The sequence below is a fragment of the Dendropsophus ebraccatus genome, chromosome 3 (assembly GCF_027789765.1).
Source record: "Dendropsophus ebraccatus isolate aDenEbr1 chromosome 3, aDenEbr1.pat, whole genome shotgun sequence".
Classification (NCBI taxonomy): domain Eukaryota; kingdom Metazoa; phylum Chordata; class Amphibia; order Anura; family Hylidae; genus Dendropsophus; species Dendropsophus ebraccatus.
Window position 1 is genome coordinate 144,126,597 of NC_091456.1, and position 18,883 is coordinate 144,145,479.

Here is an 18,883-nt window from a genome sequence, read left to right on the forward strand (position 1 = left end):
ATTTTCTTTTTTGCAAGTTTGCCTTTCTCTCTCTTTTTTTTTTTTTTTTGAAGGGTGGGGGGCGGAGGGATGTTTGTCTTTACGACGTTTGCCTCATGGTAAAACTGACATGTTTACCTATGTTCCGCAAGTCAGTACTATTACAACAATAGGCATCTTATATAACTCTTATTTTATCTGACTGTTTTATCAAACTGGTGTAAAGGAGAATTGTCAGATTCCACTTTTCATTCCCCACAGATTCTTTGGAAAATGAAAGGTGGAATCTTATTGGTTGCTAGGGGCAACTAAGACAATTCTACTTTACACCAGTTTGAGAAATCTCCCTCTAAATGTTCTTAAAATTGCTCTGTTCCCATCCTTATAAAGCTCTTATCTTTTGGTCTTTGGGACTGTGTGAAGAATCATTTTTTGCGCCATGATCACTACTTTCTATCAGAAGATTGCTTGTGTATATGCCACTTTTTAGATTAGATGTGACCAAAAATCATCAATTTTGCACTTTGGCGTTTTTTCAACTTAAGCCATTTACCATATGAGATCAGGGATCGGCTTTGCATAGTATTTAAATGCAGCTATCAGTCTTGATAGCAGATGTGGGTGCGGGGATTCAAAGCGGGGTCACGGCATAAATAGACGTCGTGGGTCGTTAAGGGCTGTATTACAAGTAGCAATGCAGAGGAATAAGTAAGCGCCGACCCCTCCTCCTTTTCTGATCATTGTCTGTGCTATTACATGTCAAACCAGCAGCCCATTCAAGAGAGCAATTATCGTCTGGAACGCCCAATAATCGGTTGACGTAATGGCGCCCTTTGTCCTAGAAAACCTCTTTAACCTGAAGCACCAGGAATAAAATGAATCACTGTTAAATACCATAAGCTGTTATTAGAAATTAATTCTCTTGGTGGATCTGCACGACTGTGAGCTTGTTATAGGGTAATATCCACTGCCAAGGAAATTTATTGTATAATCGGTATATACCAGTAATTTGATTTTTATGCAATTGCCTAATGTGTGTAGAGAAGTAACCGGCAAGTTGGTAGCATGTACAATAAATAAAGTCAGAGCTAAGCATACAGGTAAAGTTGGGAAATAGAGAGCTGTAACACCATATTATAGTATAACAGACAGTAGTGATGGACAGAAGTGACAAATTGGCAAATGTGACTACTTGTCTTGTAAAACACGCCAGATCGTGCTGGAGAAGGTGGCGGTGGAAAGCCTGGCGCGTCATTTATGTCGCTTGTACCTATTGATAAATCACTTGTCTTTCCTATTCTTCTGGACACATTGCTTATGTCAGTCATCTTTTGTTACCTTACGCTGATTCTTCGTCCGATTCTTTATTTGATGCCTTTCATCATAAATCATAAGAATGTGGCACAGAAGAAAACAGATCAGATAGCAGAACATAGTCTTTGTAGGTCATAAATTTTCCACAGGCAAGCAAATAAGTCAATGGTTTTGTTGCAATAGAGCAGACATCATTGCGGGCACATAGCAGCACAGTGCTAGAGCGGATAGGAATTCATCAGTGTTCAGCCATCTCTAGACATACTTCTCTCTAATGCTAGCACTGTCACTGCTCGCCATGCTATTGGGTGTCATTCAAGAGCTGCAGTATGGCCTGAGAGTTTGTATTATGACCACGGATACAACAATACATCAGTGGTTTGTATTAGGTGTTAGAATATGCCTTCCCACTTTAATGGGATGTATCATTTATAATTATTATTGACTGTATAGAAAGGAAATGTAAAACTTTTTGCCTTATTTTTTCAGATTTCATTTGTATTTATCATCTAGAATTCCATTTCAGAAATGAACCGTGATTAATAATAATTTATATTACAAATATTTTTTTTTAATATAGCACCAACAGATTCCGCAGCACTTTACAATTCTGGGGGTACATACATAGACATAAATCAGACATTACAAAGATATACATATAATTATCCATACATGAGGAGTGAGGTCCCTGCTCGCATGCATCAGCTTACACACTATCAGGAGGGTTTGAGACAAAATGGCAGAGGGGCAAAGTCCTTCCTTTTTAGCATGGTCCGGCCATCTTCATGAATGAGGCAGTGCAGGTAAAGGTGGGTAAACCAGTCACCAACCAATGCCTGCCTGCTACAGGTGACTAAATGCCTGGTGTTTTTATTGGGGGGGGAATCAATTTAGGGAACCTTGTAAGCCTTTTTGAACAGATGTATTTTGAGGGCACGTTCAAAGCTTTGTGTATTGGAGGTGAGCCTGACAGTCTTGGGTAATTCATTCCATAGAACTGGTGCAGCTCGGGTGAAGTCCTGGAGACGGGAGTGAGAGGTGCGGATTAAGGTGGTTGTTAGTCTTAAGTCATTAGAGGAGCGTAAGGCACGGGTAGGACGGTAGACACAGATGAGGGAGGAGATGTATGGAGGTGCAGCACTGTGGAGAGCTTTGTGGGTGAGCAGGAGGACTTTGTATTGTATCCTGTGTTTAATAGGGAGCCAGTGTAGTGACTGGCACAGGGGGGAGGCATCGGTATAGCGGCTGGACAGGGAGATGAGCCTGGCCGCTGCATTGAGAATGGATTGGAGAGGGGAAAGTTTAGAGGAAAGAAGGCCGATTAGTAGGGAATTGCAGTAGTCTAGAAGGGAATGAATCGGAGTGACAATGAGAGTTTTAGCGGATTCAACAGTAAGGAAGGGACGGATTTTAGAGAGGTTTTTAAGATGCAGATTACAGAAACGTGAAAGAGATTGAATATGGGGAATGAAGGACAGATCAGAGTCAAACATAACCCCAAGGCAGCGGGCTTGTTGTTTACGGGGTTATGGTATTCGGGAGATCTTTATACCCTTTCACTTTCATTTTGTTATGTTGCAACCTTGTGCAGAAAAAAAATAATAAAATCTTTCCCCCATCATGCTGCACTCAATGTGAAAACAGGCTTTTAGAAAAGTTTAGAGTGGAATTGCGAAGGAAAAACTAAAATATCACACAGAATTACCAAGCTCCAGTGTATGATGCTATCATTGGATGCGGAGAAGGCTTTCGACCGGGTGGGTTGGCCGTTCCTGGGAGGGGTGTTGCGCGGCCTGGGGCTGGGGCCATTAGCGGTCCATAGGATCTTAGCGCTGTATAGCAACCCCTTAGCACAGCTTAGAATGAACGGATCCCTGTCTGACCCATTTCACATACGAAATGGCACCAGGCAGGGATGTCCGCTGTCCCCCATGTTGTATGTCTTGATCATGGAGCACCTTTTGCAGGCCATTCGCCAGGACTCCAGCATTACAGGTGTACGGATGGGTGATCTCCACTTTAAGTGCTCTGCCTTTGCGGACGACCTTTTATTGTATATCACACAACCTAGCACCTCCCTGCCGGCCCTCATGTCTGCCCTGCAAGACTTTGGCATTGTAAGTAACCATAAAATCAACCTTGCCAAGAGTGTGGCCTTGGGTGCGAGCCTCCCGCGAGCTGCGATCCCTGCAGTGCGCCGCCGCTTCCCTTTTGACTGGTCCGACACATCTTTTAAATACTTGGGGATTCAGGTTCCAGCTGACTTATCCCGAACCTATGACTTAAATTTCGCCCCACTTCTAACTAGCTTTAAGGGTGATCTCGCTAAGTGGGATCGCAAGGACTTTTCTTGGTTAGGACGCATAAATATAATTAAGATGAACTTGCTCCCGAGACTCCTGTACCTGTTTCAGACAATACCGATAGTCCTTCCCAGAGCCTTCTTCCTAGCTATCTCCAAATTATTTTCACGCTTTGTCTGGATGAGAGCCCGCCCTAGAATTGCGAGAAGTACTCTCACCCTGGCAAAAGTACATGGTGGACTGGCGCTTCCTGACCCGTATAAATACTACCTAGCAGCAGTTGCGACTCGTGTGTTAGATGCTTTCCACCACTCCTCGAGTACCCTGTGGGTCCAGTTAGAGCGAACCCTTTCGAGATATGCCCTTCCAGATGCCTTATGGGTGCGTCCGGCAGCTTGGTCTGCTACGTTACTTAGGTGCATGCCCCTCATTGCACGTACTTCCCTGACTATCCTTAGAAGGAAGCAAGCACAGGCATTGCTCTTCACACCTGATGGCCCCTTGACACCGATTCTTAATAATCCTGACTTCCCTCCTGGCACGCTTGGTACGGATTTCCTATTTCATTCAATGGACAGTAGATTTCTATTCCGCCAGGTCACTACAGCCTCGGCTCTGCTGCCCTTGGAGGCAGTGGTCCCCGATCTGAACCGCTTACAGCGATATGACTGGTAGTACTTGCAGCTGCAACATTACTATAATGCCTCGGTTCGCTCGCTGCGAATTCATAGACAGCTACTGCCCTTTGAAGACCTCTGCGTACTCACAGAAGCGCCTACTCATGTAGTGTCGCTTGTCTACGCCATTCTGACGCAACCTCTTCCTGATGTCAAACTCCCGTACCAGGTGTGCTGGGAACAGGAACTGAATCAGTCTTTCCAGAGTACTGCCTGGGAAAAAGCCTTCTTACTCTGCCATAAGTCTTCGGTGGCGAGTAAGGCCCAGGAAACTAATTTTAAGGTGATGGCAAAATGGTACAGGGTACCGACTTTGCTACACTCTTACTATCCGGCTGTCTCGGAGATGTGCTGGCGATGTGGGCAAAGCCCAGGCACCATGAGCCATATATGGTGGGACTGCACTAAATTGACAAGCTTCTGGTCAGCGGTAGGGAAGCTCATTTATGAGATAGCAGGAGTAAATCTCACTAATCAGCCCTCTACGTATCTACTGTCCATGATCCCGGGCACACTCTCACAATGTAAGAAAGGTATCACTCGCTTCCTCCTCGTGGCGGCCAGGACAGTGATCCCTAGGAAATGGAAGTCTGAGACCCCCCCCATCTGTGTCAGAATGGTTTGCAGAAATACAACACCTCCATCGTATGGAGGAGTTGAGAGCAGACCATCTTGGCTCACCCCCTGCTACCACGGCTATGTGGATGCACTGGGTGGCGTTTATGGACACTCCTCTATACCGCTCTTACGTGGCGCCCCAGGCGGACATACAGGACGGCTGAGCTATTATGCGCGCTCACTCTCTGCAGATAGTTTTAGCATGGCCCTTGCTCTCTCTTCTCCTTCTCTCCCCCCCCCCCCCCCGGGACTGTGCTGGTCTCTCCCTCCCCCTTCTTTCTACAATCTACTCTTCTAGTTTCCTTTTGTTGTGTTTCAGTTCTTTAAATCCTGATGATGGGCTAGCAGAAATGAGATTCCAAGTGTGGTTGGAACTTACTGCTGTTTGACTTGCCGGGGCCCTGTACAGCATACCCCCTGGTTTGGGGTTTACCTTCTTCTAGGCAGTTGTGCTGGTCCTTGGTAACAATCTATCTACTGTCAAAATATGTCGTTCTATGTGTAATGTCCACATGACCTATCATCTTGGATCTATGTTGATGTCTATTGCTTTTTTCAATAAAATATTTGAATAAAAAAAAAATATATATATATCACACAGAAATAAGTATTTAGACTCTTTGCTATGACACTTATAATGTATCCCTCGGGTAAATTGAACTGATTGAACATGATTTGGAAAGACACATCCCTGTCTATATGAGGGCTCACAGCTGTCAATGCGTATCAGAGTAAAGGGGGAGAATCTGGAGAAGGGGGGCAAAGAATTTCTGCTGCACTGAAAATGTCCATGAGCATAGTGACCTCCATAATTCTTATACAAAGGAGTTTGGATAAAGGACACTTTTTAGAGCTGACCCTCCCATTAAAGTAATTGGATGGAGAAGGGCCTTGGAAAGAGAGGTGACAATAACCCAGTGGTCACTCTGGCTGAGCCCAAAGATCATGTGTACAATGAAAAACTTCCAAAAGGTCAACCAACACCAATCTTCTCCTTATGGCAGAATGATCAGAAAGAAGCCCTTATTGTTCTGATAATCGTTAAATCGTTTGGAACAAAGCGATAATTGTTCGGTTGAATAGCAGTTAATGATTAAACGACGAACGAGAAATCGTTGATTGCCTAATGAGACCTGGAACTATATTTATCGTTGCTCATTCGCAAATTGTTGGCCTGGAATAAGACGTCGTTCAGTCGTCCGCAGAAGTGACAAACGCAATAGTGATGACAAGACGACCGCAAGATTCCCTCAGCTTCTCTCAGGTTTCTGACCAACCACCCTGGCCAAACTGGGACCCCCACAGCCCAAACAGTGTGACACAGACAGCAATAACCCTAGCACATATCAAGAACAACAGTGCTCTAGGTGTGGCAAAAGTCTGTGGAGGGAATCCAAAACAGCAGCAGACTTTGTACATTATAATGAACACCTATAATCCAAAAATCTACATTTGTATGGTATGGAACACACCCAAACAGAAGCAGAGTGCAAAATAATAGTGCAAAAGAATGGAGTGCACAGTGGCTAGTGACCAGGACCCCTCCTCAGATCACAAAGTACACTTTGCCTGAATTCTTATGTAAGTGCAAGATTTTAGTCTTCCCTTTTCAATAAATTATCAAAGATTTCTAATAATCTGGTTTCACTTTATCATTATAATGCATTGAGCGCAGAATGATGGAGGAAAATGTGTTTCTTTTATTTATTTATTTTTTATTACTTATTTCTTTTTCCTTTTTTTTAGCACCACAACATAAAAAATATGAAAAAAATAAAATAAAAGGGCCTAAATACTTTCTGAATACTCTAACCTCTCAGGCAGCCAGCTGCTTTTCCTGCAAAATAATCCATTGGAGTGTAAAAATGTGACAGACAATTTTCTGACAGGTCCTCTATAAGTTGTCTACATTTTTTTTCCTCCAGGTTTAAAACCATCAGATAAATTTAGTTTTTCTTGTTTCTCCCTGCAGTATAATGCAGTAATCTTAGTATGGTACAATTGTGGCCTCTAGTGGTTACATCAACCAATAACTACCAAGGAGGAATCATAAGCAATGTTCACACCATACAGTTTTGCCACAGGGAAATCCACCATGGATTTTGAATATAATGCCCAACCTGTACTCTTTTTGCTGTAAGATGGCCACTAGATATGCATACAGGTTAAACCCTTTGTAATTATATTGAGCCAGTTCGGGATTTTCAGTGCAAAATTTAGAATGCAGCAAATTATTTCTCATTGATTTTTTTCCCCCAAGCATGTGAATAGTCATAAAATACTAGATTCAAATTAATTTCTGGTGGTGTACTGGTGGAGTTGGTCACAATTTAGGCATAGAAATGGCAGCATGTGGACATGGAAGTGCAATGCAAATAAATTCTCTATCAGCAAGAACCTATTAAGTGCCATGGTGGGGGCTATAGATCCCGGAGTGCCATAAAAGAAATAATACTTTTCTCTGTGATGTCAGGGGATGGTTAGGGGTGTCAGCAGTTGGACCTACAAAGATCAGCTGATTACCGGGTCAGCTTCCTTTTCAGAAAGGATTGTTTAGTTGGGATGATGCCTTTAAATGCATATATATGCACATACATGCAATACTCATCTCAGCAATATCTTATCTCATCTTATAGCTCATAGCTCTTGGATGTGCGGTTACTGTTATTCTACGGGTCCAGAGCGATTTTGTGGGTAGTGTGAATGATCCCTGTATCAGAAAACTGACAGCACAGATATGTATATATCCTTGCTGTCAGTTTCTAGATCACAAGCAGTAGTCTTTACTTACATCTGCGCTGCTTGTGATCCGACACAGCTCCTCCAGTCCGGCCCCTGCCTGAATCATTAGGCCCCGCCTCCTCTGGCTGTAAATCATTCTCGAGGAGGCGGGGCCTAATGATTCAGGCAGGGGCCGGACTGGAGGAGCTGTGTCGGATCACAAGCAGCGCAGATGTAAGTAAAGACTACTGCTTGTGATCTAGAAACTGACAGCAAAGATATATACATATCTGTGCTGTCAGTTTTCTGGCCCGCACAAACGATACAGGGATCATTCACACTACCTATGGGGCCTCCCATAAAAATCTACTTAAATCCTTTATAAAACAAATGTTTGGGTCTATTTACACAGAAAGATTATCTGACAGATTATCTGCCAAAGATTTCAAGCCAAAGCCAGAAACAGACTATAAACAGAGATCAGGTCATAAAGGAAAGCCTGAGATTTTTCCTCTTCTCAAATCCATTCCTGGCTTTTGCTCCAAATTTTTGGCAGATAATCTGTCAGATAATCTTTCTGTGTAAATGGACCCTTAAAATATCTACTTGGAGTTGTTAGCCCTCAGAATATTTCATCATCGATTTTTGGTTTCTCAGTAAATTTCACATAGGGTGCATAACGACACAATTGTGCCATCTGGTGCTTGTATTCACCAACATCCTGTCAAAATTGGATGCCGACGTAAATAAGCAATGATAGGCATAGCCCCCTTGGACTTTGATGTCCACATCGCAGTCAGCTAGTGGGGCTTGTGCCTGTCCATACTTGTATAAGTCAATTTCCTGTTTTGACTGGAAGCCAATGTATATATGCAGTAGATGGCACAATAATGGTGTGAACCCAGCCTTAGATAAATGTGTGTTATATTTGATCATTAGTTATTATCTTCTTCTTCCTTAGGAGCATCCAATTCTAGGCCAGCCATTTTTTGTACTACATCCGTGCCGAACCAATGAATTCATGTCCTGTATTCGGGGCAACACAGACAGGTGAGATCAACATTTTACACTGTACAAGAAATATACAAAGCCACAGATGTTAACCCAATATATTCTGCTAAGACCATGAGGAACGCCTATGTTAATACTGTTGCCTATGTGTGTGTTACAATAGACTCCTGTAAATTGGGTCTGAGGACACTATAAGTGACAGCAGTTTTCTTAATAACATATGTTTTGTTTTCAGAGATGGAAACTACATTACTTCATGGCTAAGTACAGTGGGACCTGTCGTTGGACTGTCTTTACCACTCAGCTATGGAAAAACAGTATAATAAAGGTATACATTTTTTTTTTGTTATGTCTCTTGAGGTTAGAAAGAAATCATGATTTTATGACTTTGCAAACAACCATCAGCTTAGAGGAAGCTATCAATTGTTTTATCTCCCTATCAGGTATCTGCTGATTTCTGCAGCTTTGGGCATGATATATAGCTGTCAGATTTCCTAGCTACTTATATTTCACGGTCAATGTGACCATGGCATCTGAGTGGTTAGTGAGAGAGAAGTGGCTCCCTCTATCACAGTTCGATAGTTTGGTGCCATTGGGTTGGCATGACAGATAGGGATCTGAAGGAGGCCTCCAAGTCCATTGTGTGTGAGCCTGTTAGACACTGCCTTAGGCCCAAATAGCTGCACCTGTTAGGGTCTTATACACCACATATGATGGGCCACAAGACTGTATGATAGGCTTTGTTACTTAGGAGCTTTGATCTTCAGCAGATGACATTGTCTTGGTGGAAAATACAGATGTCTCATATTTTCACAGGTCTTCTGGATGACTCTTTCCATGTGCTGAATTATTTTCAGGATGGTTATGCTGCCCTCCAATGGAGTACAATGGTTACAGATTGGTCTTTCAAGAGGTTTTTAGAAGAACCATCTTTTTGAGACAAGAGGGACAGACAAATGTTTCTGTGTAAAGAGAGACCATCATCCAATGTCCACCTCCAGCCTGAGCAATAACAAAAACTGTTCTTAAAACATACATAAACCGTAGCTATTGCTAAAGACCAACCAGTCACTTGAAATCAGTGACATTTGCTGTGATGGTAGTCACCAGATTACTCAAGTCTCTATGCTTCTTGTGCTTGGGAGAACGGTAACCATTACATTACATTGTATGTTCCCCATATTAGCAACCTAAAACATTGTACCGTAGATCACACTGTAGTACTTGTTATATTGGACAGTAATTTCATAGCAAAGATTCAAGAAGAAAAAGAAGGGGGTGAAATGGGTTAAACAAACAAACAAACAAACAAAAAAAAGCTAATCTCAAAATAAAGGTGTACTATAGTCTCACCCAAAGTTATTGAGCAAAACTCCACAAAATGCTGTCAGACCAAAATCCCAGAGAGACTGTACCTTAGTCGTTGGTCAATGGTAACCCTCCGAACAGATGCCTATGTTATCTGCTGAACGTGAGGAGAGAAATTTGTGGAAGATGATGGCTTTCAATGGCACTGCTGTCGATACCCAGATAGAAAAGCAATGTCCAGGAGATGGTTACTGTATGAGATCTTCTTTAGCATAGCAGCTGTACAACATGCCACCTATAACCTCATCAGGCCATTTTTTTTTGTGTGGAAGCAATAAAAATAATTCTCCGTTAAAGGGGTTATCCAACATTATAAAAATACAGCCACTTTCTTTCAGAGACAGCACCACCCTAGTCTTCAGTTTGGGTGGGGTTTTGCAACTAGGTTCCATTGAAGCGAAAGGAGCCTAGTAGCAAAACCACACCTTAACTGAAGACAAGATTGGTGCTGTCTCTGGAAGGAAGCGGCTGTGTTTTTTTTAACACTGAATTACACCTTTAAGGCCCTATTCTACCAACAGATCTGGCAACAGATTATCTGCCAAAGATTTGAAGCCAAAGCCAGACACAGACTATTATCAGAGAACAGGTCATACAGGAAAGACTGGATTTCTCCTCTTTTCAAATCCACTCCTGGGTTTGGCTTCAAATCTTTGGCAGATAATCTGTCGTCAGATCTGTTGGTGGACATCAGCTGCTTGTATAGAACAAGCTACCTGGCATCTCCTGCACAAGACTGGATGGGGGGAATATGTAATTCAGCGTTACATAGCAACAAAAAGAATTCTAAGTAAAAGCCCAGAACACAGAAAAAGGTGCAAATCTTTCTATTATAGTTTATCATTGTGTTGGTTCCTTCCCTGGTATTGGCTACAAATACTGACAAGAGACTACATGTGAACCCAGCCATAATGTTTCTGCTAAAAAGAAATGCATGGAGTGATCTTTCCTTAGATGGCAAGGAACCCTTGTTTTCTATAAGGATTTTTTTTACTCTGCCATTAAAAATCCAATTTTTGTTTTGTTCTGTTTTTTGGGGTAACTTTGTGCAAGTAGACATAGTCATACATGTCATGTTTGGACTCTACAAACATCCATCTTGTCCACCCTTTATTTCTGACACCAGGGGTTGACTTATGTTTGCCAATTTTTTTAAAAAAACAGCGCCCCTCTAGTCCAAGGTTGTGGCTGGTACTGTATCTCAGCTACACTCACTCAGTACCAGACACAACATATGGACCAGACCATTTCTTCTTAATCTAACCCATCCCTTTAATGCGGTTGTGTTTCTTCTTATTTGCTTAGCATTACTACATTCCTTTAGCCTCCTTTGAAATCCTAGAAGCTACGGTGCAGATTACAGGCGGTATAACTGCAGAAATGATTGGCAGCAAATCAGAAGAGCCGTTCTGTGATAATTAAATCTGCAGCATTATGCTTGGAAGCAAAAAAAAAGCGATGGTTAATGAAAAAAAATCCCAGGTGCTTTACAGGAGTCTGAGGTCAGTTGGACTGTGCCCATGTTTCATTTACAGACGCCAGTTCAGAAATTTTCATCATGAAAAAGTTACTTTATGTCAAAATAAGGTATTTTATTGCAAGGTACTGTGTATCTTGGCAGTCGTGTGCAGATTGACATGTCAGATTACGGCTTCTGTGCAAGCAGGAGCTTCTGTCATCCCTCTGTACCCTTGCATTGTGTGAAGGTGGTGGTAATATAGCTGGAATGAGGTATATTATGAATGCCTTATGTGGCAGATTCAGGGATCTTTTTGTTTCATTTCTTTGTATTTTGCATAATCCATAGCCATTCATAATTATTGAGAATAAATAATGAATGACGAAAAGGGGACTTTGCATTAATGTAAAAATGAGTATATAAAAATAGATATAAATGTGAAGAGGTATTCTTATTATATACAGTCATGGCATTTAGAATCTGGAGAACGAGAATCCAGCTCCTGGAGAAAATAAATCTTTAAAGGGGTACTCCGGGAAAAAAAAGGTTTTAAGTCAACCAGAAAGTTATATAGATTTGTAAATTCTGCTATTTAAAAAAATTTAAGTCTTCCAGTACTTATCAGCTGCTGTATGTCCTGAAGGAAGTGGTATATTCTTTCCAGTGTGACACAGTGCTCTCTGCTGCCACCTCTGTATGTGTCAAGGACCAGAGAAGTAGCAAATCACTATAGAAAATCTCTCCTGCGCTAGACAGTTCCCATCACAGACAGAGGTGGCAGCAGAGAGAACTGTGTCAGACTGGAAAGAATACACCACTTCCTGCAGGGCATACAGTAGCGGTTAGCACTCTTTTTTGTGGCTAAATACACACAAAAACTATATAGGCGAAGTTATGCGGACAATTGACACTTGGTCATTTTAGTCTATTTAGCTATTGATACCACTAGACATTATTACTGGCACTTATTTACACAAACTGACCTATGGCCAAGGTGGCATCCTTGAGATCTTTTTCTGCTGCTTTTCCAGTCGCTTGAAGCTAGTTGGATGCCAGCCATGTTTATGTTAGGTGGACGGTGCAATATTTATCATGCCAAGTGTAAGCTGTGAGATGATTCCCAACTATCACAAAATAAAAAAAAAACTATAACCTCTTTAAGGTACTAGAAAACTACAGACATCCTCAGCAGAAGAGAAGAGGTCTGTAACATAGATTACAGAAATCTAGTTGGGATTCTGCTTCCAGATATGAAACTTTTACAAAGATCTGAAATGGATGGAATGGGTTCATTAATATTACACGCTTCTCCATATTTTTGTAACAATACAGTTCTCTCTCCAAAATAGCTTTTTGTTTTATTTGTGTTTCTATTTAGCCAGGTCTAGCCTCCTAAGACATATTGATAAAATGCACCCCCTCATTTCTCCTCTCATCATTGTAGACAGCAGCGGATTATAATAGGTCCATTTCAGGCGGTAGCCTGGGGCCCTAAGCTCCTGGGGGGCCCATGGCACCCCAAAAAGACTTATACTTTCAGTATTGTTTCCTGGCTACAGTTCTGCCATGATTTGCAAAAATTGCTGATTTTTTACCGCAATTTTGCACAAATGAGGGCATTACATTATTTATCCTGTACTATGAACACCACGCTGGTGCTGCCATAGTTACAGTGGGGAGAGGGGTTCAGCACAGCCCGGGGCCTATGGTAAAGTTAATCCACCCCTGATTGTACAAATACTGGACATTGTATATTTTTTTCTTCACTGCCATATTTATCTATATAATAAAAATGAAAGTCTGTCTGTCTGTCTGTCTGTCCCAAATAGACTTCCAAACGCCTAAACAGTTTGACCCCAAATTTGGCACACAGATACATTGGGTGCCCGGGAAGGTTTTAGCGAAGGTCCCGTCCCCGCCAGATGTACAGGAGAGGAGGGGGAGGGGAAAGAGCGCCCCATAGAGATGAATGGGAAAATCTCCTCACTGCACACACAGGTGATATAATTAGCTGCAGCAGACACGGCAGTTGGAGCCTTAGCAACCAATAGGATTACTGCTTTCATTTTCACAGGGAGCAATGGTTGCTAGGGAAGCTGCCTCACAACATCCACAGTAATAACTGGTAGACCCCCTATTCCATCTATACAGTACATGTATATACAGGACCCCCTACTCCATCTATACAGTACATGTATATACAGGACCCCCTACTCCATCCATACAGTACATGTATATACAGGACCCCCTACTCCATCTATACAGTACATGTATCCAGGACCCCCTACTCCATCTATACAGTACATGTATATACAGGACCCCCTACTCCATCTATACAGTACATGTATATACAGGACCCCCTACTCCATCTATACAGTACATGTATATACAGGGCCCCCTACTCCATCTATACAGGACATGTATATACAGGACCCCCTACTCCATCTATACAGTACATGTATATACAGGACCCCCTACTCCATCTATACAGTACATGTATATACAGGACCCCCTACTCCATCTATAAAGTACATGTATATACAGGGCCCCCTACTCCATCTATACAGTACATGTATATACAGGACCCCCTACTCCATCTATACAGTACATGTATACAGGACCCCCTACTCCAACTATACATTACATGTATATACAGGAGCCCCTACTCCATCCATACAGTACATGTATATACAGGGCCCCCTACTCCATCCATACAGTACATGTATATACAGGACCCCCTACTCCATCCATACAGTACATGTATATACAGGGCCCCCTACTCCATCTATACAGTACATATATATACAGGGCCCCCTACTCCATCTATACAGTACATGGATATACAGGGCCCCCTACTCCATCTATACAGGACATGTATATACAGGGCACTACAGGTATACCAAACTGTGACTGGGTAACACTGCCACACCAGACCTTACCAATACCGCCATACTGTGACTGGATAACACTGCCACACCAGACCTGACCAATACTGCCATATACTGTGACTGGATAACACTGCCACACCAGACCTGACCAATACTGCCATATACTGTGACTGGATAACACTGCCACACCAGACCTGACCAATACCGCTATACTGTGACTGGATAACACTGTCATACCAGACCTGACCAATACTGCCATACTGTGACTGGATAACACTGTCATACCAGACCTGACCAATACCGCCATACTGTGACTGGATAACACTGCCATACCAGACCTGACCAATACCGCTATACTGTGACTGGATAACACTGCCATACCAGACCTGACCAATACCACCAAGCTGTGACTGGGTAACACCGCCACACCAGACCTGACCAATACCGCCATACTGTGACTGGATAACACTGCCATACCAGACCTGACCAATACCGCCATACTGTGACTGGATAACACTGCCATACCAGACCTGACCAATACCGCTATACTGTGACTGGATAACACTGCCATACCAGACCTGACCAATACCACCAAGCTGTGACTGGGTAACACCGCCACACCAGACCTGACCAATACCGCCATACTGTGACTGGATAACACTGCCATACCAGACCTGACCAATATCGCTATACTGTGACTGGATAACACTGCCATACCAGACCTGACCAATACCACCAAGCTGTGACTGGGTAACACCGCCACACCAGACCTGACCAATACCGCCATACTGTGACTGGATAACACCATCATATCAGACCTGACCAATACCGCCATACTGTGACTGGATAACACCGCTATACCAGACCTGACCAATACCACCATACTGTGACGGGATAACACTGTCATAACACACCTGACCAATACCACCATACTATGACTGGAAAAAACTGCTATACCACACCTGACCAATACCGCCATACCGTGACTGGATAACACTGCCATACCACACCTGACCAATACCGCCATGCTGTGACTGGATAACACCACTATACCAGACCTGACCAATACCACCACACTGTGACTGGAGAACACCGCCACACCAGACCTGACCAATACCGCCATACTGTGACTGGATAACACTGCCATACCAGACATGACCAATACTGAAACACTGTGACTGAATAACACTGCCATACCAGACCTGACCAATACCGCCATACTGTGACTGGATAACACCGCCATACCAGACATGACCAATACCGACACACTGTGACTGAATAACACTGCCATACCACACCTGACCAATACCGCCATACTGTGACTGGATAACACCGCTATACAAGACCTGACCAAAGATTTTCTGGCAAGTCTGAATGGGAGGGTACTGCCCCTGTGCAAGGTGCTACCCTACGCACCAGACCATGGGTGCCTAATGGTAAATACGACCCTGCAGGTATACAGGACACTACAGGTATACAGGACCCCAAAACTATACACTACAAGTGCACGGGACCTCCACCAACTATATACTACAGGTATACAGGACCCCAAACTTTACACTACAGGTATACAGGACCCCAAAACTGTACACTACAGGTATACAGGACCTCCACCAACTATATACTTCAGGTATACAGGACCTCCACCAACTATATACTACAGGTATACAGGACCCCAAACTATACACTACAGGTATACAGGACCCCAAAACTATACACTACAGGTATACAGGACCTACACCAACTCTATAATACAGGTATACAGCACCTTCACCAACTCTATACTACAGGTATACAGGACCCCAAAGCTATATACTACAGGTATAGAGGAACTCCACCAACTATATACTACAGGTATATAGGACCCCAAACTATACACTACAGGTATACAGGACCTCCACCAACTCTATGCTACAGTTATACAGGACCCTCAAACTATGCACTACAGGTATACAGGACCCCCGAACTATATATTACAGGTATACAAGACCTCCACCAATTATACACTACAGGTATCCAGGACCCTCAAACTATAAACTACAGGTATACAAGACCTCCACCAACTATACATTACAGGTATGCAGCACCAACTATATACTACAGGTATACAGGACCCCCGAACTATACAGTACAGGTATACAGGACCTTTACCAACTGTACACTGCAGGTATACAGCCCTCCCCCAACTACACACTACAGGTATACAGGACCCCCCCAACTATACACTTGAGGTATACAGCCCCCCAACTATGCACTACAGATATGAGACCCCTAAAAACTATACATTGTGGGTATACAGAACCCCTCCAACTATGCACTACAGGTATACACTAATTCCACAGATTAACTTAGATGAAACAATACCTTTAGCTTGGCCTCCTGGGCACCTTAGAACAAATCTAATTAACACACTGACACTTTATACCCGGGCAGCGCCGGGTACATTTTCTAGTTAACCATAAAAGCGTTTTCTGAGCTTAAAGTGTCACTGTCATTTACACTTTTTATTTTTTAGAAATCAATAGTACAGGTGATTTTAAGAAACTTTGTAATTGGGTTTATTAGCTGAAAAATGCATTTTTATCATAAAAAAGCAGTTTGAAGCTCTCCCCCTGCCTTCATTGTTCTCTATGGAGAGGGGAGGGGTGGAGGGAGATGAGGCACCAAAACAGGACAACAAAGAATTAATTTACAGCTACATCATCAGGCTGTCTCCTCTGAGGTCAGCACTGACCTCTGAATACCTGCTTTTACACAGTCCCCACTGTGTAATCATTTGTTCTCTGCTCCCTGCTGCCGACTAATTTCCCTCCTCCTCCCTCCCCTCTCCATAGTCAAGATTTTCTGATAAATAGCAGTGGATGAGAGAGAGGAGGAGGGGCGGGGCCCTGGGAAGTCTTTTTGAATGCAGATAATGGCATATTTGCCTAATAAACCCAATTACAAAGTTTCTTAAAATCGCCTGGACTATTGATTTCTGCAATGCATTCTTCCTTCACATTGCACACCCGTCCTCCTGGTCCACACTTCTGGTCAGTGTCAGCATCTGACCCTAGCTCCCAGAACTCCTAGCTCTGGCATCATGGTCGCCTTACAGAGTCCCTAATTACACCTTCTCTTTTGAAATCTTGCATGATATGAGCCCTTGTGCAGGTACAAAAGAACTCCTATGGCCCACCTGTGGACTATGCGCAGGTCTTTTCATAACGCTCACCTTACCGTCCGAACTTCATTCTGTAGAACCTAATTACCATATTTTCCGTATAAGATGACCCCCAACTTTTCCAGTTGAAATGTAGAGTTTTGAATACACTTGCCGTATAAGACTACCCCAAAAAGACTACTAACAAACCAAAATTATTAAAATATTAGTAAAATATTCACCATACTTAAAGAAACACTGCTAACAATGCCAGATCCCTGTGATATAGAGATCAGCCATAGTGATATACAGGGGGTCACACATAGTGATAAAGAGAGGGGTCACACATTGTGATATAGAGGTCACACAGTGATATAGAAGGTCACTTTGGGGGCACGCAATAGCACGTACACACACAGCCTGCTGCAGCCATAGCATACACACACACCCACCCACCCACACAGCCTGCTGCAGCTATAGCACACACACACACAGCCTGCTGCAGCCATAGCACACACACACACAGCCTGCTGCAGCCATAGCACACACACACAGCCTACTGCAGCTATAGCATACACACACAGTCTGCTGCAGCTATAGCGCACACACACACAGTCTGCTGCAGCCATAGCGCACACCACACACACACACACAGCCTGCTGCGGCCATAGTGTGCACACACACAGCTTGCTGCAGCCATAGCACACACACACAGCATACTGCAGCCATAGCACACACACAGCCTGCTGTAGTCATAGCACACACACAGTCTGCTGCAGCCATAGCGCACACCACACACACAGCCTGCTGCGGCCATAGCACACACACACACAGCCTGCTGTAGTCATAGCACACACACAGCCTATTGCAGCCATAGCAAACACACAGCCTATTGCAGCCATAGCATGCACACACATACACACAGCTGCAGCCATTGAACACTGAAGAAAAACACACAATCTTCTCCCAGAGAGAAAACACCACACTGAGGACAGAGGTTACTGCTACACTACTTATGTCTTCTCCTCCTCCTCTATATTACACAGGATATCTTCATATTACACTGCTGCTCATATACAGTCATCCAGCATCCAGGAAAAGAACAGCACAGATCTCCCCCCACACAATGGACTCTTCCAGCTCAGAAACAAACTGCCAAATAGTGAGCGACAACTTTTCCCCGACCACCCTTATGTAATAGGGCCAGTGTCCTATTACTGATATATTCCCTGACCACCCTTATGTAATAGGGCCAGTGTCTTATTAGAATGTTGCTCATAATGTATATTCATGAGCAAAACTTGTAAAATTAATATAAAAATTCAATTCAAAATTTTTTAAAGATTTTTTTAAAGCTGGAGTCTGAGTCGGTACATTTTCTTCCGACTCAGACTCCAGCCAAA

The 18,883-nt window shown here is 43.1% G+C and overlaps 1 protein-coding gene across 1 annotated transcript in view; it reads left to right on the top strand.

Moving 5' to 3' along the window:
* ATG10 (autophagy related 10) overlaps positions 1-11,141 on the top strand; it is a 150,409-nt gene extending 139,268 nt beyond the window's left edge. Inside the window, exons 7-9 of the mRNA XM_069962870.1 lie at positions 8,574-8,662; positions 8,859-8,951; positions 9,440-11,141. Of these exons, the coding sequence (XP_069818971.1) occupies positions 8,574-8,662; positions 8,859-8,946 (177 nt within the window). The 3' untranslated portion in view covers positions 8,947-8,951; positions 9,440-11,141. The remainder of the gene's footprint in view (positions 1-8,573; positions 8,663-8,858; positions 8,952-9,439) is intronic.
* The last annotated feature ends 7,742 nt before the right edge of the window (positions 11,142-18,883 follow it).